Below are 24,225 nucleotides of genomic sequence, written 5' to 3'. Positions count from 1 at the left end.
TTTTCTTCAAAATTTACATTCAGGGCAAATAAAAACCTCTGCAGCCAAGAAATAGAATAGCAAGGTTGCACTAAACAATATTGTTACCAAAAGAATCTTAGTACTCTGGCATTAAAATATTATAAATTATTGACAGAGATGTTTGCATTTGTAAACTGCATGATTCAGGACTGAGTTAATGATTGCATTTATTGTGATCCAAAGAAGGAACTATTATTTTTAGCTCCAGACTTTTTTGGGTAATATAAAACTTCAAAGGACTCTCTCTTCCTTCCAGGCTCTCGAACTCCTATCATTATTATTCCAGCAGCTACCACTTCTTTAATTACCATGCTGAATGCAAAAGATCTCTTGCAGGACTTAAAGTAAGTAGTAGAATAAATTGTATTTCTTAGAGTACTTCATGCTGGTTTGAAATAAATCCTGATAGGAGTGGAAGTTGTGAGGAATGGATTGCTTTCAGAGCATAAAAAGCAAACATCTTCCACTACCGCTGTACTACACTAAAATTGGTAAGCCACAAAAAATATTCATAAGTCCTGTAAACTCTAACTTGTAAAAACCGAAAGATCCATTGATTTCTGGAAACTGTAACTTCCAAACTAATTTGCATGTCTTTTTCTGGTTTAACTTTGTAAACAGCAAAAGCATTTTCTATATATTTATACTGTTTTTTTCTCTCTCTATGCCAAAATGAATAAGAGGATTTTCTCTCAGGCATTAAGATAAGAATTTTGGATTGCAGGCTTCCTGGCCATTGGTAGTGTCATTTTATGATTAGAAAATAAGAGGTAGAGTTGAAGTGAGGTGCGACCAGCTACATTAGCTCTTCCTCTGGGAACTGAGGCACCTGTATTTGGAGCCCTGGAACTCCAAACTCTGGTTGTGAAGTAGGCACACTGTTGCCTGTGTTGCTGGAGATTGTATAATATGGGACACTTGCATCGACTGTGTAGAATTTCACACTGGAGATAACTAGACACCATTCCGATGAAGGAATGGAATTAAATGGAGAAAGAAGTTAAACCCGGTGCTTATGGATTCGACAATGTATGGTGCACTGCTCCCTTAACATAATTCAATAAATGTGCCAAACATCATAAACCTGCTTTCTGATATTTAATAACTTACTCTTGTGGCTACCCACCCAATGTTCATCACTTTTTTGGTGTCAGTATTAGCATTCATTCAAATCTGTTGAGTCCATTTGTGAGATTATTCCTTTTCATTTTTAAAAAAAAGTTTAGTTATGCAAATGTTAAAAAATATGATGTGGCTGTATCTCCGCACGTATTGCAGTAGGCTTTCTACGGAGAAAGTGTGGTCATGTGCTTGAAGAGAAACAGCATGACATATGGTAACTGATTATTATGAGTGGAGGTTACCTTACCTTATGGGAGTACATCTGGTGTGAAAAATGTGGGTCAAGTAAAAGACCTGCTTGTCACTGACTTGCGGACACATTTACAGAATTCACATTAAGCATTGTTCTCTGCTGAAAGATATAGATAGTTCGCATACTTGTATATACCATCAGTCATTTTTTGAAATAAGCCACAAATTGATATGATAAATCATTTTAAAAATATTTTATCGTGCAAGTTTATATTAACATACAATTATGTAGTATCCTAGTCATAGAATCATAGAAGTTTACAACATGGAAACAGGCCCTTCAGCCCAACATGTCCATGTCGCCCAGTTTATACCACTAAGCTAGTCCCAATTGCCTGCACTTGGCCCATATCCCTCTATACCCTTCTTACCCATGTAACTGTCCAAATGCTTTTTAAAAGACAAAATTGTACCCGCCTCTACTACTGCCTCTGGCAGCTCGTTCCAGGCACTCACCACCCTTCTGAGTGAAAAAATTGCCCCTCTGGACCCTCTTGTATCTCTCCCCTCTCACCTTAAATCTGTGCCCCCTCGTTACAGACTCCCCTACCTTTGGGAAAAGATTTTGACTATCTACCTTATCTATGCCCCTCATTATTTTATAGACTTCTATAAGATCCCCCGAAACCTCCTACTCTCCAGGGAAAAAAGTCTCAGCCTATCCAACCTCTCCCTATAAGTCAAACCATCAAGTCTCGGTAGCATCCTAGTAAATCTTTTCTGCACTCTTTCTAGTTTAATAATATCCTTTCGATAATAGGGTGACCAGAACTGTACACAGTATTCCAAGTGTGGCCTAACTAATGTCTTGTACAACTTCAACAAGACATCCCAACTCCTGTATTCAGTGTTCTGACCAATGAAACCAAGCATACTGAATGCCTTCTTCACTACCCTATCCACCTGTGACTCCACTTTCAAGGAGCTATGAACCTGTACTCCCAGATCTCTTTGTTCTATAACTCTCCCCAACGCCCTACCATTAACGGAGTAGGTCCTGGCCCGATTTGATCTACCAAAATGCATCACCTCACATTTATCTAAATTAAACTCCATCTGCCATTCATCGGCCCACTGGCCCAATTTATCAAGATCCCGTTGCAATCCTAGATAACCTTCTTCACTGCCCACAACGCCACCAATCTTGGTGTCATCTGCAAACTTACTAACCATGCCTCCTAAATTCTCATCCAAATCATTAATATAAATAACAAATAACAGCGGACACAGCACTGATCCCTGAGGCACACCGCTGGTCACAGGCCTCCAGTTTGAAAAACGACCCTCTACAACCACCCTCTGTCTTCTGCCGTCAATCCAATTTTGTATCCAATTGGCTACCTCACCTTGGATCCCGTGAGATCTAACCTTATGTAACAACCTACCATGCGGTACTTTGTCAAAGGCTTTGTTAAAGTCCATGTAGACCACGTCTACTGCACAGCCCTCATCTATCTTCTTGGTTACCCCTTCAAAAAACTCAATCAAATTTGTGAGACATGATTTTCCTCTCACTAAACCATGCTGACTGTTCCTAATCAGTCCCTGCCTCTCCAAATGCCCGTAGATCCTGTCTCTCAGAATACCTTCTAACAACTTACCCACTACAGATGTCAGGCTCACCGGTCTGTAGTTCCCAGGCTTTTCCCTGCCGCCCTTAAACAAAGGCACAACATTTGCTACCCTCCAATCTTCAGGCACATCACCTGTAGCTGTTGATGATTCAAATATCTCTGCTAGGGGGCCCGCAATTTCCTCCCTAACCTCCCATAACGTCCTGGGATACATTTCATCAGGTCCCGGAGATTTATCTACCTTGATGCGCGTTAAGACTTCCAGCACCTCCCTCTCTATAATATGTACACTCCTCAAGACATCACTATTTATTTCCCCAAGTTCCCTAACATCCATGCCTTTCTCAACCGTAAATACCGATGCGAAATAGTCATTTAGGATCTCACCCATCTCTAGTGGTTCCGCACATAGATGACCTTGTTGATCCTTAAGTGGCCCTACTCTCTCCCTAGTTACTCTTTTGCCCTTTATGTATTTGTAGAAGCACTTTGGATTCTTTGCTAAAGTTTTCTGAGATGATTATAAATTGGCATTTAAAACAAATCTAATAATTGTATAGAATTATTTAGGAACATCTTTATATCAGGGAAGGGGCCATTTGCAATTTTCAGTTACAGTCTAGAACTAAAGTAGCATTTTGAAGTTTATCTTCCTTAAAATAATCTCTGAACAGCAGAAAAACTTGGTGTCCTTGCATATTGTACAATGACAGCATATTGCAGTTAAGTTTTTCAGCCACTTTGAGCATATAGTTGAAGGATGAAAACAAAGACTAAGCTGGAAAAAGAAGGAAAACAGGAACACTTGAAAAACCAAAACCGTCATGAGGAAAATTGATCTTTATCAGAATTCTGTAATCAAATAACATCACTTACTTTAATGGATTGTTTCTTTCTTGAAATAAGACCAGTGATTGTGTATTTTCAACCTTGGAAGTTTTTTTCCCCTAAACTTCTGATTAGAAGACATTTCAGAAAAAGACTAAAGACCAAACGAAAAAGAGTACCTAGCTACAACCAAAATACAATGATCGAACAATCCGGACTGCTGGAGCTTTTTCATTTCAGTAGAAATGTTCGTTTTAAAACGGTTCTTAAAGTTGTGACACCTTATATTTTAAACATTGAACTTAATTGTTGACTAGTGCTGAGACAAGTACTTGAAATGAGTGTTTTTCAGCTTTAGGCATTGCTTAGTTGCTCATGTATAAACCAGTTGACTAAATCTTGCCAGAAAACCGAAGCTAATATTTGTTTTGTTGGAGTTGTGTGTAAAATTCAAAAAAAATATATATTGTCGCACATAATAGAGACCACATTAGTGGGCAATCATTACCAGCTAATGAATAGCAGTATTACTCACTACTATTCATTAGATCATCATAATTAGAATAATTTTGAAATCACAATAGCTCTTCATCTAATTATATTTAACATTTCAATCCTTGATTATTTTGATTTTTGGGTGAAATTAAAATTTGCAAAGAACAAATATTATATCTATTATCACATTTTGATATATTGGCATAACATTGCAGGTTGGATTTTCTGATGTATTTAATGAAACTTCTGTATTCAATAAAGACATGGCAACAAATTCCAAAATGGCTGCCTCAAACTGGTCTGACATGGGAACTGGATCTTTTTAGGGTTTTTTTAAAGGCACCACATAAATGCAAGTTGCTGTAAATACATCATTAACAACGACTTACATTGAGCTTAACATAAGCTGCCATTAATGTATTTTTAAAATCTTGCATTTATATAGTGCCTTTGATGTGAAAAAACATCCTGAGGAAAAACAGGCACTGAACCAAAGAAGGAAAAATTAGGAGGTTGATCGAAAGCTTCGTTGAAGTGATTGATTTTAAGTAGGGTCTAAAAGGAGGAGAGGGGCGTGAAGAGGTGGTTGGATTTAGAGAGGGAATTCCAGAAAGTAAGACCTAGATGTCTGAAGGCATGGTTGCCAATAATGGGGCAAAGGAGAGGAGGATGCACAACAGGCCAGTAGAACAGAAAATTCCACTGAGGGGATGGAATTAAAGGGCTAAAAGAACTTAGAGATTGGAGGGGTTGATGGTGAGGCTGTGAAGGGATTTAATGGCAAGGATAAGAATTTAAATTTGAAGCATTGGGGGACTGGGAGCGAATGTAAGTCACTGTGTGGTGGCACATGATAGGATATGAGCAGCAGAGTTTTAGACAAGTTGAAGTTTATGGAGGATGCAAGATGAGAGGCTGGCCAAGAATGTATTGGAATAATTAGATCTGGAAGTGAAAAAGACATGGATGAGGGTTTAATTGGCAGATGAGCTGAAGTAGAGGTGGAGGCAGGCAATGATACGGAGGTGGAAGAAGACTGTATTTGTAATGGAGAGAATGTAGGGTCAGTAGCTGAGCTTGGGGTTGAACAGGATGCCAAGTTTGCAGTCTGGTTTAATCTGGGATAGTTGACAGAGAAGGGGATGGAGTCGGTGGCAAGGGTATAGAGTTTGTAACAGAGACCAAAGATGATTGCTTCAGTCACTCGACTATTTCAATGGAGGAAGTTGAGACTTACCCAACACTGGATGTCGGGCAAGCATTCTGACAGCATAGAAGCAGTGAAGAGTCAAGAGAGATGGTGGAGAGGTAGAGAGTTAGGTTTCATTAACATACATGTGGTAACTGAGCCAATATCTGTGGATGATTGTACTAGGAGGCAGCATGTAGATGAGGGGGCCAAGGATGGATCATTGGGGACTGCAGGGGTGGGAAGAGAAGCTATTGTTCGAGGTAGTCTGGCAATAGTCCGATAGGTAAGAGTGGAGCCTTGCAAGATCAATCCAATAGAGCTGGACAACGGAGGAGAGGCATTGAAGGAGGATGGTTTAGTCAACCATGTCGAACGTTGCAGAGGCCAAGGAGGGATAATGCATCATGGTCACAATTACACAGAATGTCATTTGTGATATTGGTTAGTACTGTTGGAGGGGCACGAGCCTGATTGGAGAAATTCAAACAGGGAGTTGCAGGAGAAATGGGCATGGATTTGAGAGGCAATAACACATTCAAGGACCTTTGAGAGGAAAGGGAAGTTGGAGATGGGGCAGCAATTAGTGAGGACAGAGGGGTTGAGGGTGGGTTTTATGAAGTGGGGGTTGATGACAACGGCTTTGAAATGGAGGGAAAGGAGGGTGAGAGGAGAGGAGGTCATGACTGGAGGGAATCAGTTGCAATATCAGCTGGCATGGGTCAAGAAGGGAAGTTCGGTAGTTGGGAGTGGACATGGAGTTGAGAGAACAGATGGTGGGTAGAGAAATGGGGCTTCAAGGTGAGAGTAGGAGAGGGACAAAGGAAGGTTTGGCTTAGTGGGGCAGGAGGGAGAAGCAGCTGAACAGATGCACTCTATCTTGGTGAAGATAGAGAATTGGTGAATCTAGTTTAAATGTTGCAATAAAATGTGGTGAACTTCTTGGTGAAGAAGAAATGTATGAGCTCCTCACACATTGTCAGAGGTGAGGGGGAGGAGCATGGAAAAGGGATTTCAGGAGGTGGTTGATACGAGAGAAATGGGTCCTAGAGTTACCTCTGTCATGCAGAATGTTCCTAAAATAGTGGGTTATTTTTTGTGTTTACCAAAGGCTTTCTAAATTTATCCAACATGGATACGTAAATACTTCAAAATACATCTCCCTCTATAGCCTAGTCGATTAGAGCAGTTCCATAATGAACAGAATGTCCCAGATTTGTTTGTAATTCATGTGCTACGATAATTTCAACTGAGGTGATAATTGACCCTAGCACACCTGGGCTAAGGAGAATACAATCAGTGTTCTTGACCCTAATTGCTATTCATTGAGTCCTGTGCGCATCGGGTGAGTGCAGGACCAGGTTCAATTGTAATGTCTTTCAGTCAGATAGCCTGCTTGGATTCCTGTATGAAGGATGGCCACTTGGCCAAGGTGCCAGAAGGCTGCTGATGACTATGCTTCCATCAAGAATTGATGTCTTCAGGTGAGGAGGAGAGAAGCTAGAAATAGAGGAAAAATTTCAACTACAAAAAATCATTTGTTAATTTCCTAAAATACTTTGGGCATGATTTTAGCTCTGAGCCGGGAACGTGTTCTGTGATCGCAACTCAATTGGAGGTAAGTATTCTAGGTTTCCCAGGCAGCCAGATTGACAGACTGGCTGCCTGTCGGGAGGGAAAGGAGCCTCAAATCAGAGAGGTAGGTGGGTGGGGGGGGGGAGCGGAAAGAGAGAGAGATCATGGGCCAATTAAGAAATCTGGGTGGGGGGGGGGGGGGATGTGGACGACATTAGGTGGACCTTGGAAAAGATCTTGGGGTTGGGGGTAGTGGGGTCGGCCGATCGCGGGGATCCTGTCGCGCCAGGTGAGCTTGTTGGATCTGGATGGAACACTCCTACTCCTCCTGGCCCACAAGTAGTGCAATAAAGGCACTCACCTCATGGATCCAGCCCTTCTCGCCTGCTTTCATCTGATGTGAAATAGAAGTGATGGGAAACCCGAACAGGTAAGGTTTAATTTGTTTTACATTTCTAATACACAAAAATTAAGTGCCTCAACTATCGCAATGAGGTACATTGCCCCTTTAAGAATCAGCCCGCTGGCTTTAAATGGGGATGGGACTTCCAGGTTTTTGTTGTGCGTGCTGCATCCTAATGCGCCTTGGTTAAACCCGGAAGTGGGCGTGTTGGAGCTGGGATGCAGCCCCAGCTCATACATTCTTGGGGGTTAAATTACCCCCTCTGTATCAGCAGGTCTGTGCAGTATAATAGCTACAACCCTTCAAGTGCTCAATATCCACTCAGTTTTGCAGAACGTATCCTGTAAATGCAAATGTGTTCAGTAAATATTCATGCTGAATGTTTTAAAATGAAATTATGTAGAGATGGGAAATCCTGAGACATTTTTCTTTGTATTTCTAAGTGCTATAAAAATAGAGTACAAAATAGCAGATGCCGTTCTCAAATGTTAAGTACAGTATTCATCAAATTTCAAATCAAATGAAAGCAGCTTGTTTACATTTCTAGTATGGACTATAATTGAAGCATGAAGTAGGATTGTTTAAGTGGAATGAGAATGAGATTATAAGTGAGCATTAGAAAATAATGGTACATGTAGTGTGTAATGTAAGCAATTTGGAGACGATAGACAGGTCTTTACAGTTGACTTGTAGGTCAGGTTGTACTAAATATAATGAAAGAGGATCAGTACAAAATTAAAGATGATCTAGAGCACTGAGGGGGTAATAGGAATATTATAGCTTTATAGAATCCCAAAATTGACTTCTATAAACATTATAACAATGTATTTGCTTATCAGTTAAAAGCAATATTACTGCCCGAAGTTCAGGTTTTAATTACTCAGGATTGGAAGTGTTTCACATTACTCTTAATTTTGATGAGATGAAAGGCCAAACTTTAAAACTAGTATTTATGAAAACTTGGGTAGAATACAATACTGAGCTGCTATCAGAGGTGCTATTGTGTGGCTAGTCATTCAGATAGTTTTCCATTGCATTAAATATTATTCAGATTCTGAAGTTGTATCTTTTGATAGGCTATTTATGGATTTTATTGAACAGTAGTAAATGGGTAGTGTTTTGATAATGGATGTGATGCCATGTAGTACAAGGATTCAAAGTGAGGAATCTGTTCATAAATGGAACGGATTGGAGATTTAAGTTTAAAAAGATGTTGTATGCAGCATTTAGGAATGCCCTGTTCATGAATGTTTTGCCTTGCTGGCGATGCATCCGACTCTTTTGATTTGATGGTGAGCCTCAATTTAGAATGTAGTTTTGGTATCACTCACAATCTTGCAAGTAAAGTCTTACCTATTTTACAATTCCTGGTGGTTAATTGAGATTTTGTATGTTTAATAGCTCTAGGCATGCACACTTCTGTGTAATGCTGGTCTATCTTTAGCTCTGCGGTATGGAATCTGGTGCAGTATTTGCTAGTGGCAATTCTTGGATTTCCTGGACTCAAATTTTGATTGAAAACTCAAGTACCTATAAGTCAATTTCCATTGTTGAACTTGGGGAAAAAAAATGAAATATTGAAAATTGAACTTTGGGCGTGATTTTCAGCTGCCCGCCACCCATATCTCGCCTTAAAAAAAAAAAGGGCAACCAGCAAGTTAAAATTGGGGAGTGAAGCACTTCGACTACCCCATTGACACCCAAGGCCCGCCTGATGCAATTTTTCACATGGGCCTGTAAATGGTGATCAGCCCATCCACTTGAAACGGGGAGAAGGCTGCTTAAATATGCTAATTTTGGTCCTGTAGGACCCTGATTACAATTTTCAAGTGAAAATGCGTGGACCATGCACCACTGATGCTCCTCCTATTTGTACCAGGGTTGAGCATTCTAACCAGCGGCCCTTAAAGGGATAGCTGGAGACCACTGAAAAAAGGGTCCAGGAGGAGTAACCCTGTCTCTCCCTTTCCCTGTCTGTCCCTTTCCCTCTCCCTCTCCCATGTGCCTCCCTCGCCCATGTCTCTCTCTAAGGGGAACTGATAGGGTAGATAGAGAGAAACTATTTCCACTGGTTGGAGAGTCTAGGACTAGGGGACAAAGCCTAAAAATTAGAGCCGGGACTTCTACACACAAAGGGTGGTAGAAGTTTGGAACTCTCTTCCGCAAATGGCAGTTGATGCTTGCTCAATTGTTAATTTTAAATCTGAGATTGATAGATTTTTGTTAGCCCCATATCCCTTAATACCTTTGGTTAAGGTGGGGATATGGAGTTACGTCACAGATCAGCCATGATCTCATTGAATGGCAGAACAGGCTTGAGGGGCTAAATGGCCAACTTGTGTTCCTATGCCTCTTACAACGCGCGCGCACACACACACACACACACACACACACACACACACACACACACAATCTGTTTTTGATCTAAACTTCATTCTGTGTAAAGTAATATAACCTTCTTTCAAATCTATAAGCTTTATTAATTTGAAATAGTTTGGATTGGAAAATGGCACTGCTTTTAGCCCATTTCTTGACAGCAAAGAAAGAAGTTGTAGTTATATAGCGCCTTTCACAACCTCAGGATATCCCAAAGCGCATTACAGCCAATTGAGTACTTTTGAAGTGTAGTCACTGTTATAATGCACAGCAAGGTCCCACAAAGCGAGTTATAGACCAGATGATCTGTTTTTAGTGATTTGGGTTGAGGATAAAATATTGGCCAGGACATCGGGGAGAACTCCCCTGCTCCTCTTTAAATAGAGCCATGGGATCTCTTATGTCCGCCTGAGAGGGCAGATGGGACCTCAGTTTAACATCTCCTCCGAAAGATAGCACCTCCAATGGTGCCGCACTCCCTCAGTAGTGCACAAAAGTATCAGCCTAGATTATGTGCTTAAATCCTGGAGTGGGGCTTGAACCTACAACCATCTGACTAAGGCGAGAGTGCTACCACTGAGCGAAGGCTGACATTTTTGAGAAGGAAAGGCCCAAAATATGAAAAGGCCGTAATTACCCTGGTACAGCAATCCTGACCTAGCTGCTGGTATTGCCCTGTTAGCTACTAATTAGTGATCTACATGCTTTGGTGTTCCAAGCATATCTTGTTTTGCATGTTGATAGGGCAGACCATATCAGTTACTCATCTTCCATTTAATATCACTGAGCACAGAACCTTAGGTTCTCATAGAATGTCGAATTTTTGGCAAGCCACACATTTGCCTGTTTCCTAGGAGAATAAAACCATGGCTTTATCTTCCTGCATGTGGATGAAACCATAAAAAGGTCGTAGCATTTTGGATTTTATAAATAGAGATATAGGGCAGAGGGGCTTAGGAGTATAAGAGCAAAGAAGTAATGATAAACTTATACAAGGTAATGATGAAGCCACTGTTAGGGTATTGTATGCAGTTTTGTACACCTCATTATAGAAAGTTAATTAAAGCCATAGAGAATTTAAATTCACCAGGATGACACTAGGGATGAGAAACTGGTTATTAAAGAGACATGGGTTACCTGGATTATTTCTACTGGAGCAAAGGAGGTTGAGTAAAGATTTATTGGAACTTTTTACGGTTATGAAGGGTTTTGCTAGGGTGAATAGGGAAATCAATTTAAAATAGTCACTAGTGCCAGGAATTTCCTCAAATCTCTTCCCGTTCTGCCACCGTATCTTTGGTGGAAATCCTGTTTACGTAAGCAAGATTTCCCCCAATGCTATAGTGACAAGCAGGAGAAACCCTGAGGAAATTCCCAGTAAATGCTTTCCCACAGGGAGTAGTTGAAGCAGTCACCAATGCAGCTTTTAAGGGAAGAGCAGTCAGCATTTGAAACAAAGGAAGGTACAGAACTATGGGGAAAGAGCAGAGCAGTGGGATTCCAGCATTGACTGGCCCCCTGTAGTACCAAATAAAGATTTTAAAAATTGGTTAATACAATTCTAAATTTTGGGTTAATCTATGGCAGGGAAAGTAAGTACTTATTCTACTCATGTCGCCACAACTTCTTGGGCCTAGATAGGCAAAGTTTCTTTAAAGGCAGCTGCTTGGAACAACTCAAGTTGTTATTAAGCATTGTAGTCTTGATCTCTCAGCTCAAGGAAACAGGTAGTTTGGACTGTAGTGCCCCAAGGTGGCTTGAACATTCAGGCCCTTGGAGACTCCGTGCCAATTTCTTTGTTGCTTTGGAATAATCCTAATTTTGTGAGGAATATAATTAAATGATATACCATAGATTCCTTATTCAAGAAAAGAAGCACAAACTCTACCTGCAAAGGTCTTTCTCCTTCATCCTTGCTGACCTGTTGCTGCTTGGAGTTATGGTAACTTTTGTGCGTTGCATTGGTTGTGTTTGTTACTGGGTCTTCGCTGCCTCCTCTGCTCAAGAAACTACGCTTGTATTCCAACATGAGGTCCTGTGTGAAACAAGATGGATGAAGATAATCAGACCAAAATGGTAGCACATAGGCTCAGATTTCTTAAATGAGAGAGCAAATAGATAATTCTTCACTTGCTCCTGGTTGATGATGGCATACCCTGGACTTAGGCTAGAAACGAATAGGGGTTGATACTAGATTAGGGTGTCAGAGCTTAGATTGACAGGAACTGGCAATTAGGGTATGAAGTGGGAAGGAATGGAATGCTGCAGCACCACAGAAAATGAAGTTTCATTGGGAAAGTGTGGCAGATGTTGACTGCAGAGGTGTTAGAAGCTCGCTGGGGGAGAACCATCTTAGCATATGGAATATCAGCAGAAGAGTTAAACAGAGAAAAAAAGTGAGGCCACCATAGCACAGCACGTCACTGTGGACTAGGCAATAATCCTATGCAGAGCCCAAGTGTTCACGGGAAGTTCACTTTTCTGTGAAGATGAAGACTGGGGATGGGAGGAAGCAACTGGGCAACCAGTAACACAGAGAACTGGAGTGTGGCCAATGCTAGAAAGGAACCAGCTGTAATTACAGTATGAACTAAAGCCTACCTTTATTAGCATTGGTCCAGAGGCCTGTCAATCAGAAAGTGACGACTCCAAACTATCACAATTCCTATTGACTAATGAGAGTGGTAGAAAACAATGGCCACATTTGAAATGGTCATGTGATTTACTATTGACCAATAAGCAGGCTCAAAAATGATAACTTTTTATTGATTGTGTAATTGAGAAATAACACTTGCTTGATATTATGGTAATCACTTGGATGTCATCACAGTCATGTAACACAAAGATTTTTAGAAATAGTTACATTTGGCAATATCTTATGTACATTTATATGTGATGTTAACAGAATATGCTGAAGAACAGTAAGATAGTGACATTGGTTATGAAGGCTGCACTCACAAGTAATCAGTACTAATTGTTTTATGTATTTTGGAGGTGAAGTCTACATATTTATTTAAACATGAACAGCAATCAATAAATCCATGCATGGTGGGCAGGAAAGCGGCTGTAGAATCAGTAACAAAGCAACATTTTATAAATTGGAGCAGTACTAATGAGTCAGTTATTAGTGCAACAATCTCAATGTGACAGTTTGAGGTCAGCAACTAAGTATGTATCAATACACGTAATTGTGTAACTGGCTCATGCTGCTGTTCAGAATGCAAATAACTTGCAAAATTAATTTATATGGCATTGTTGAACGAAACCAATGCATTCGTATCAGTTTTGAGAGGTAGTTAAAGATTGATGTCACGTTTGTATCAGATGTTTCATTAGAAGATAAACAAAATATGCTACAGCATCTCAATTTCAGTTGTTTTTTTTAATCAAAGCACAACTGAGGTATGTTAATATGGTTTGAAATTCAATTCAAAATTTTTTTTGAGAACGAGTGTAAATTCTGACTATCTGGAACTGTGGCCTTGCACTATGCTTAGTGAGTTGAGAACATTTTTTCAAAAATTTAAAGTGCATTTGTGCTAATTGGGGTGATTCCTTCCCCCTCCCCCCCCGAACTCGCCTGCCTTCCCCAGTTTTTCCAAGTGACACTAACAGATGCAACATTCTCTTTTGTGACCTTTGGATATGTTAAAAGGTAATTTTATGTTGTGGATTCACCTGCACAAGAAAACAAATGTAAGTATGGCAAAATTATTTTTTCTTGGGACAAATGAAGATCATCAGGTGTTCTAAAATTGAATTCAAAACATGGTTCTGGAGGCAAAAAATGACATTTGGATCAAATATTTTTCAAGTTAAGAAGATGAGGAATGTAATGGTTGAAGTCCAAAACCTTGTTTTGTGTGCACTCCGATTCGTGTTTCCTTTTTAGAGGGTGCTGTGCAAAAAGCACTAACATATTTTAAGTGTTAAAACAACAGAATAAGGGTACAGCATAACAATGTTGTAATTTCCTTGCATAATATAGAGCTAGTTTTTTTTTTAGTAACAAAGTGCATTAAAAACCCATACCATTTGTACATCCATACTTCAGCCAGGGAGACCAGAATTACTGTGTTGTCACACCCTAGTGTCTTGGATTTGTAGCTGAGCTATACGGTCTGGATCTCAAAGAAATTGCGGCTTAATGATCTAAAGAAAATACATCCTACTTGTAAAACATTTACGTATCCTAACTGCATTGCTGTGTTTATTGCAACAACTGAAGCTGAAATTTGCAGACAAATTAGAGGTGTGTATTAACAATAGAGTTATAATTGCAGAAGATTTTAATCCACAAATAGACGGGGATAGAAAAAATGTTTGTGGTAAAAACGGGGAAGGATTATTTTGCAGTGTCTTTGATCAGTTTAATGGTACTCCAAAAAGGAAAGAAGCACTACTGTAGCCGGTTTTAGAGCAAGGTAGGGGAACATGTATGAACGGTGACTACAATATAACTACGCTTGGTGTAAGAACAGAAAGAGGGGGAAAAAACGTTGAGGACAAAGGTACTTGACTGAAAAAAGAAAATAGTGAGATGATAAGAGACTGTGCCCAGGTTAAATGGAAGGAAATATAGGCAAATAGAACAGCAATTGGTAATTTTTATACAGGATTTGATAAAGGTCCAAATTAAGTATATTTGAATAAGGAAGAAAGGAAGTACATCAAAGGCTGGTATATGGATGAATAGGGAAATTAAGTCAAATTTGAAACTAAAAAAATGGCACTTAGTGCTTATATGGCAGATAAAAATAAAAACCACAGTAAATATACAGCATATAAGAAAACAACAGAAAGGGAGATGAGAAAGGCTTAGAGAGGATGTAGGAGTAAATTAAGAAAAAACAGAGCAATAAAATGCTTTCGATGGGCACATTAGCAGTAAATGGATTGTCAAGTTAGGACTAGGGAAGCTAAAAGATGAAGAAGGTAGGCTTGTAGTGGAGAGTGAGGGAATGACAGATACTAAATAAGTACCTTCTATCAGTTTTCATTGAGGTGGCTATGGTAATTGTAGAATCTCCAGAGGTGGTTGTGGAACAATCAGTGGAGGCTGTTAGTCAAAGAGAAATTATATTAAAGGAGTTACTCAAACTTGCAATTCCCTTTTAAAATACTTATGAGCTCTGCTTCAACAGTTTGCAGCAGAGGAATCTAGATTGTAACTATGCTCTATGTAAAGACTTTCTTTTTCTAACCTCCCCTTTAATTTTTTTGTAATTATCTTAAATTTTCAGCCTCTCATTATCATCTCATTAACCAATGGAAAGAATCTGTTACTATATACCCAATTATAACCCTAAGTATTATTAAAAGGCAGTTAGGTATTGTATTAGATAGTGAAGAAACGTTTATAAATATTTTTAAAATGGAATTAGATAGTGTAGACAAATCACAAAGCAGTGATGCAAGGATCATGAGTTGATAATTTTCCAAAATTCTGGTAAAAAGAAAATAGTGACAGAGAAAAAGGGTGACAAATGTGACACCTGTTCAAAAATGGAGACTGGGATAAGCCAGGAAATGATAAACAATTTAGGTTTTACTTGTCAGTAAACTACTAGGGTCTATGTAATGGGATGTAATTACGAGGCACTTGGAGAAACATGAATTAATCAGGGTCAGTCAGCATGGTTTCTAAACAGCAGGTTGTGCTTGACCAAATTCCTGGAAAACAAACGAGGGTAGTTAAAGGAAATGCAGTAAATCTGGTTTATATGGATTTTCCAAAAGTATTTGATAGGTGCCAAAAGAGACTAGTTCCACTAGACCTGGGAATTGAGGGAACAATATCAACATTTGCTAATGGCACTTAATTGGGTACTATGGGTAATTGTGAGGGCTGTGAAAGACTGCAGGAGGACATTGGCTAGCAGGAGATGTAGAGAAATGTAAAGGAATACATTTTGAAAGTAAGAATAGGCAAAGGAAATACACCTTAAATAGTAAGATTTTAAATGGACAAGTCTGAGGAACATTTCACACCTCAGGAATATTATTGAGGATATGAACTCACAGGTGAAGGACTTGAGGCAGATGGGGAAAAACAGGTGGAAGCAACAAATCACACAATAAATATAATAAAGACCTGCAGCAGTAGTTTGATATGGTACACTATCTAGGCAAATTCCTACCTAATCTGACATGTCTCAAAACTGCTAAGAAGGCAACTTGAAAAAGACATTGGACAGATGAGCATAATGGAAGGTTTAAAGAGCTACAATCCCGGGCGACAGAACCCCAATGTTGAAATTCTACAATGTGAGCAATACGGTGATGATTAATGTTGATGCTTCCGGTTTGTTCCAGTTCATTTTTTAAAAATGTAATACCTTAACTAACATTACGAGTTCAAATGTTACATTGCAGTCAATACCTTGCTAGTGTAACTCACCAGTGGTTGTCTTCTGAGGTTAGCCTCAAGGCACATTGTTGGGATATGTAGGGAGAGCTTTACCCTGCTTCCACTCGCGCTCTACCTAAAATACTGGGTACAGTAGTGTGGCAGTTGTTACTGGACTACTTCATTCTAAGCTCTGGAATTCCCTCCCTAAACCTGTCTGCCTCTCTACCTCTTCCTCCTCCTTTAAGACTCTCCTTAAAACCTACCTCTTCGACCAAGCTTTTGGTCACCTGTCCTAATATCTCCTTAAGTGGCTCGGTGTCATTTTTTTTGTTAACATTCCTGTGAAATGCCTTGGGACGTTTTACTACGTTAAAGGTGCTATATAAATGCACGTTGTTGATGAAGTAGTTTCAGATAATGGATCCTAATTTGCAAGTTGGAGTTCAGAAAATTTAGCAAAGTCTTATGGATTCAAACACAAATCCCCTTACCAAAGTACCCATTGAAACTACAGCACAGACACATGCCATTCGGCCCAACGGGTCTATGCTGGCATTTATGCTCCACACGAGTCTTCACCCTCCCTACTTCATCTAACCCGATTGGGATACCCTTCTATTCCTTTCTCCCCCATGTGCTTATCTTGGTTCCCATTAAATGCATCTTTGATATTTGCTTTAACTACTCCTTGAGGTAGCGCATTCTACATTTTAACCGCTCTCTGGGTAAAGAAGTTTCCCCTGACTTCCCTATTGGATTTATTAGTGACTGGTCATAAATATAAAATAATCAAATGAGAAAGGGGTTCAAATTGCAAATGAAAACGCTGAAGGGAGCAAAAGATCTGGATGCACATCTAGCCCTCCTTGATTATCGTTACACATCTGGAGGTGTAATATTATCTCCAGAACAATTGTTGTTGGGCAGTTCAATGAAAACAGCACAACCCATTTTAGAAGACTGCTCAAGCAAAAAAAAAAAATCAGCAAAGGAGTTTCGTAACACCTCAGCCACAACAAAAGTTTCCAACAACGTTCACCTGAGGAAGGAGGAAGCCTCTGAAAGCTTGTGAATTTAAAATAAAATTGCTGGACTATAACTTGGTGTTGTAAAATTGTTTACAATTGTCAACCCCAGTCCATCACCGGCATCTCCACATCACAACAAAAGTAAGCAGAAGGATTTTGTTATGTAAAACCACTGCTGCCAGGAGATAGTGAGTGTGCATGTACCTGAGCAAAAGGAATGAACACCACACCCGTGCCCCCCCCCCCCCCCCCCCCCCCCCACCACCAGCAATTGTTCTGCATAAAACTGACAAGTTGAGAGTTTATATTATAAGAACAAATGATCAACAGTTGACAAGGAACACACACAAGTTACAGCACAGAAAAAGGCCATTCGGCCCAACAGGTCTGTGCCGGTGTTTATACTCCACACGAGCCTCCTCCCGCCCTACTTCTAACCCTATCGGCATATCCTTCTCTTCCTTTCTCCCTCATGTATTTACCTAGCTTATCCTTAGATGTATCTATGCTATTTGCCTCAACTACTCCTTGTAGTAGCAAGTTCCACATTTTAACCACTCTCTGGGTAAAGAAGTTTTGCCTGAATTCCTTATTGGATTTATTAGTGACTATCCTATATTCATGACTGCTAGTTTTGGACTCCTGCACAAGTGGAACATATTCTTTACGTTCACCTTATCAAACCCCTCATCAAAGCGTTTGAAAGGTTCCAACCAGTGCAAGAGGAGATGTTGAACAAACCAAAATACTGGAACAACAAATTATACCTGAGATTAGGAAAAATGAAAATACCCAACCAAAATCTGAAAATCACCTGATAGATTAGGTTTATAGTTTACCTGTATGATCATGTATTCATATAATAATCCCCAAGTACAATTGAAAGTTTATTTAAATCTTGAGTTCAGTTTTTTTTAAAAATGGGTGAATTTGTGCTGGGAGTTCTCCCACTTGTCCATTGTAAGTTCAGCACAGGAGCAACAGAAATCCTGGAAAAATGGCATGGGTTAGACTAGTTGGCTTGTGGAGAAAAACACCTGTGGTGACTTGATGGCCTGAATGACTTTTATCTATGCTACAATGTTCTTTGACTCTTAGACCAACAGCATGCAATGGAAAATTCCACTGGGGCTAGTCATTTTTGTAAAGTTTTCAGTTCTTAAGTTATGAAGCTGAAAGAAACCTTTAATATTCAATAATGCTATTCCAGACGTGATTAGCTTCATTACTTTAATAACCCTGTACTACAAAAATATGCTGACATTTAAGTAAAAAAAAACATCTTAAGCACTGCTGCTTGTCCTCTCTTTCCTATTCTCTCATTTTAACTTAAACTTTGCTTTCATTTTACTTTGTCCAGTCTAGCCCATCCTATTCATTTGCTAACTTTTCTTGTTCCTTATTTTCTCTGCCTGTCTCTTGAAGCTATTGACACTTGCTGGTATACAATTCCATGGGCACCAGTGATCCTTGGTACCTCACCCAGATGGCCATTCTTAATGTGCGAGACGAGACTGAGAGTATTGCCAGGCTATTCAATCATGAAGATTATGAGAACCAAGCCTGATCACGTTTTCACCCAACATCCACAGGTGTACACTTTGCACCAGGGGTGACAGGTACTGGTCAGGAGCAAGAAGCCTGGCTGATTTTTTTTCATCCTCAGTTATGACAGAGTGAATAGTGACGAGATTATTTCCATTGCTTGGTGAGACAGTAGCGAGAGGGTACAAATTTCAGGTAATCATATGGGGAGGTTAGAAACTGTTTCTTTGCACAGAGGGTAGTTATGAAGTGAAATTCTCTGCCACAAACCATTGTTGAACAGAGTCAATAACCTCTCTAAAAGGAAATTTGATGCTTGTTTGTAAAAGATGAATATTCAAGGTATGGGGAATGAAAAGAAGGTGGCTGTGGTGACTAGGTGGCTCATGGAGTAAAACACGACTTGCAGACCTGATATACTGATTGCCCAATATCAATGCATTTAAGGCTTCATCATTCAGTGATCCTTCTTTGCCCTGGGGCAATGCGACCAACTGTAGTACACCAACTGTAGTACACCAACTGTAGTACACCAACTGTAGTACACCAACTGTAGTACACCAACTGTAGTACACCAACTGCTGTACCAGTTGAGATCCATTAGCTCGACACAGATTAGGAGTTGAATCTCCAACCTCCTGGTCTGTACAATTTAGTGCAACGCTTGGACAGAACTTTTACCCACTTGATCATCAGTAATCTAAATTAATATCTGTAGTGGAATTAAAAACGCAGTACACATCAAATTTAAAAAGCAATTCACATTTAACCATTTAAAAGATTTCTTTAAAATCTGCTTGATAGCAAGCTGTTCTGACAACTCTTTGAATGAAATAAGAAAGATTTGAATTTATACAGCACCATTCACGATCTCAGGACGACCCAAAACGCTTTACAGCCAATTAAATACTTTTGAAGTATAGTCACTGTTGTAATGTAGGAAACGCAGCAGCCAATTTGCACACAGCAAGATCCCACAAGCAGCAATGTGATAATGACCAGATAATCTGTTTGTGATGTTAGTTGAGGGATAAATATTGGCTTAGATTCCAATCCCTGGCCTGTGCTGAGAATTCTTATCTCAGAAGGGCAATGCTGGGAGTGCTACAATTCACCTAGGTTATCCATGGAAAATTCAACAACTGTTCTTGTCCCTGATCATTATCCAGTAACTGAAACTGCACGTGTGGATGCCTGAGTACAGGGTCGGGCTTGCTCCTTCTAGCACCTTAAATTTCCCAGCCTAACATCCAACTCCATTTTGATTGCCCCTAAAGTTTGTCTATTCCATCCTTTGTGTGAAGAATTCTTTCTGATATTTGATTTAAATTTGCCTTTAACCAAATATTTAATATACTGCAGTGAGGTTCTTCTCTCCCTCCTCCACTTAACGGTCGTCTCTCTAGACTGTAGAGATGGAGCTTATCTATTTTCTCCCAACTCATTCCCTGTACACTTAAAACCACTCTTGTTGCTCTTTTTTGCATTTTTTTATATTTACATGCTCCTTTGTAATATGGTGACCAGAGCTGCACACATTATCCTAAGTGACCAGTGTATTTTAATGCCTCAGCATGGTCTCGGTACACTTGCAATCCACTATTTTGGACATACATCTCTTAATTTTATTTTTAATTTTCTAGCCACATTGTCCAAATATTGATATTAAATCTCCCAGGTCTCTTTCTCAGTCTCCTTGTTCTATTCCATTCATTTTTTAAAACTTGTATTTCATACTGTTTTACCCAGTAGCCAATGCTTTACACTTGTACGTATTAAATTTAATTTGCTATCTGTCTTCCATTTAAATCAGGTATCAAAGAACTGTACGAATAGGGTGATATCGAGAATAATCCTCGGACTACTTGGATAGATGCAAACTTAGGGAATTCAAACTGCTGTTAGATGCTGGGTTGGAAGAGTTGGGGTACTAGAGGGATGAGCTTGCCGCCTTTTTGTAAATCCTTCACTGCAATTTTTAATACAGCTGCTATTTTAGTATCATCTGCAAATCTGACCGTCTTGCATTTGGTTTCAGTATTTGTGCTATTTATGCAAATGTGGAACAGGTCTAGACACTCATCTGTTTTCTCCCAGTTTGACAATATACCTCTCACTTGTGCACTTAATTTCCTATCCTTTAACCAACTTCCTATCCAGCCCTATTCTCTACCCTGCATTTCCATGATTTTCAGCTTAATTAGAAGCTACTTGTGTGGAACCTAGTCAAAAGCCTCCTGGAGGTCAAAATAAACTACATATGTCTAACTGTAGCACTCTCAAAAGAGTCAATATAAATCATTTTTAGTTACTTAGGTATGTAGGCACTTCATGCAGTATATCTTTAAATAAATATCTAAGTAATTTATGTGCTTCCTGTGGTATATCTTTTTCAGTATCATCAGCTATGTCCAGAAAGTTGTGCTGAAAGAGCTGCCATTAGGCAACATACATAAAAGCATAATAAATCTTTAGTGCCATACATTTCTGGGGTTGCATTCCTTGGATTTTCCAGGAGCTCAGGAGAGATGCTGAATACTTATTTCTTATTCAGGATCCCATTTTTAATTATAATGAATGTTTGTGCTACAATTGTATGAAGTCATGAGGTATTCAATGCGATATTTCAGAGAATTCAGACTATTTTTCAATTTTTTTTGCGGTTAAGAGTAAAAATTTGACTAGATCAAACAGAAGACTGTGAACATGAGATTTATTGGAATGATCAGTACAAATTACTACAAATTGTAAGAACAGTGAAAGCTTACAAGGGTCTTTGCTGCATGTAGAGATCGATTTAGAAAAAAGTGATCTCATAAGATTTAATTTTTCCAACTAACCCATAGAGAGAGGTATTAAAGTAGATTCCTATGGTAATGTGATTCTTGTCCCACACACAGACATTGTAATCAAATCTGTTGTGAAGTATACTGGTATTTTCAGCCTGCAGAGCCTCTAGAGACAAAACTGTCCCTCAAAAATTCAGAACAAAAGCACAATGGCAGATGATGGCTTGCAAACCATGTCATTTGACCACAACACAGTACATCTGTTTCAACCAGACTCTTCTGATTCTGACACAATGTGTACCCAGATAGCTTTTCAAAAACAAATCTTTGATGGCTGAGCATTCCCTCTCACAGGCAACCTTACATATATTAATATATCACAAGCCTGAGGTGCCTGGTGAACTAATCTGGACCTGATGAGGGACTCTTTAGAAAGACCTAAATAAAAGGTAGACTGGCCCACTCCCCGGACCTTCAGTCTCAGACATCTTCAGGCACCGCTACAGGTGTGGTGCCTGAAGATTGGAGGGTAGCAAATGTTGTGCCTTTGTTTAAGAAGGGCGGCAGGGAAAAGCCTGGGAACTACAGACCAGTGAGCCTGACATCTGTAGTGGGTAAGTTGTTAGAGGGTATTCTGAGAGACAGGATCTACGGGCATTTGGAGAGGCAGGGACTAATTAGGAACAGTCAGCATGGTTTTGTGAGAGGAAAATCATGTCTCACGAATTTGATTGAGTTTTTTGAAGGGGTAACCAAGAAGATAGATGAGGGCTGTGCAGTAGACGTGGTCTACATGGACTTCAGCAAAGCCTTTGACAAGGTACCGCATGGTAGGTTGTTACATAAGGTTAAATCTCACGGGATCCAAGGTGAGGTAGCCAATTGGATACAAAATTGGCTTGACGATAGAAGATAGAGGGTGGTTGTAGAGGGTTGTTTTTCAAACTGGATGCCTGTGTCCAGCGGTGTGCCTCAGGGATCGGTGCTGGGTCCGCTGTTATTTGTTATTTATATTAATGATTTGGATGAGAATTTAGGAGGCATGGTTAGTAAGTTTGGTGGCATTGTGGACAGTGAAGAAGGTTATCTAGGATTGCAACGGGATCTTGATAAATTGGGCCAGTGGGCCGATGAATGGCAGATGGAGTTTAATTTAGATAAATGTGAGGTGATGCATTTTGGTAGATCGAATCGGGCCAGGACCTACTCCGTTAATGGTAGGGCGTTGGGGAGAGTTATAGAACAAAGAGATCTAGGAGTACAGGTTCATAGCTCCTTGAAAGTGGAGTCACAGGTGGATAGGGTGGTGAAGAAGGCGTTCGGCATGCTTGGTTTCATTGGTCAGAACATTGAATGCAGGAGTTGGGATGTCTTGTTGAAGTTGTACAGGGCATTGGTGAGGCCACACTTGGAGTACTGTGTACAGTTCTGGTCACCCTATTATAGAAAGGATATTATTAAACTAGAAAGAGTGCAGAAAAGATTTACTAGGATGCTACAGGGACTTGATGGTTTGACTTACAGGGAGAGGTTAGACAGACTGGGACTTTTTTCCCTGGAGAGTAGGAGGTTAAGGGGTGATCTTATAGAAGTCTATAAAATAATGAGGGGCATAGATAAGGTAGATAGTCAAAATCTTTTCCCAAAGGTAGGGGAGTCTATAACGAGTGGGCATAGATTTAAGGTGAGAGGGGAGAGATACAAAAGGGTCCAGAGGGGCAATTTTTTCACTCAAAGGGAGGTGAGTGTCTGGAACGAGCTGCCAGAGGCAGTAGTGGAGGCGGGTACAATTTTGTCTTTTAAAAAGCATTTGGACAGTTACATGGGTAAGATGGGTATAGAGGGATATGGGCCAAGTGCAGGCAATTGGGACTAGCTTAGTGGTATAAACTGGGCGACATGGACATGTTGGGCCGAAGGGCCTGTTTCCATGTTGTAACTTCTATGATTCTATGAATCTCCTTTTTAAAAAAAAAAATCTCTCATATACAAGAGTAAGATTCTTGTGATCCGAAATGGGGTGGTTCATTAGGTCTGTCGCAGTAAAATGTTAAGGAAATCTTTTAGAACTAACATTGTGCGTCTGAGGACTGTTGCCTGTGGAAAATCTCAACACCAAGAATTTCCCCAGTTGCTGTTATAAAGTTCTGTTATTTAGGTAGTGTTTTAACTCCTCAGTAACAACTATTGTTATAAATCTAAAATAATGCATAGAAGACCAGTGGCAAAACTATCTACACATTTCTCCTGTAGATGTTCTGTCCCAGACAGTGCCATCTGGGACTTCCTTCATATATGGTGGAGGAAATTCAAATGTAGTCACCTATTAAATCATGGATGTTAGAACATGCAATAGGCGGCAATATGAGAATTCTGTGAATTGTTCATTGGTGCATCAGTGTGATTTCCCCAAATCTCTCCATATGCCTAGCAACCACTAGAGTCCGTTTCATGGAAATCTGTCCTTCATGCAACCTGTTAAGCCATCAAATTTCTAAATCCTGCATACTGCTGATTTTTCAAAAAAAAAGCAATACCTACCTACAGGCAGCATCACACTTGTTCAGAATTGATTCAGACTACTCCACTGCACTGTTAATGGCTGAGCACCTTAGTGAAAGCAGCATTCTATATGTAGACTTCCACAGAAAACAGTATAAATTTTTCCAGACTAAA

At 39.8% G+C, this 24,225-nt stretch overlaps 1 protein-coding gene across 1 annotated transcript in view; it reads left to right on the top strand.

Annotated features, from left to right (window-relative positions):
* Positions 1-24,225, top strand: part of cdc73 (cell division cycle 73, Paf1/RNA polymerase II complex component, homolog (S. cerevisiae)) — a 323,327-nt gene that overhangs the window by 211,809 nt on the left and 87,293 nt on the right. The window contains exon 13 of the mRNA XM_067990642.1: positions 278-365. Coding sequence (XP_067846743.1) covers positions 278-365 — 88 coding nt within the window. The remainder of the gene's footprint in view (positions 1-277; positions 366-24,225) is intronic.

This window comes from Heptranchias perlo, chromosome 9, assembly GCF_035084215.1.
Source record: "Heptranchias perlo isolate sHepPer1 chromosome 9, sHepPer1.hap1, whole genome shotgun sequence".
In the NCBI taxonomy this organism is placed as follows: domain Eukaryota; kingdom Metazoa; phylum Chordata; class Chondrichthyes; order Hexanchiformes; family Hexanchidae; genus Heptranchias; species Heptranchias perlo.
Note: the sequence above shows the minus strand (reverse complement) of the source record. Positions and strands in the feature narration are given on the sequence as shown.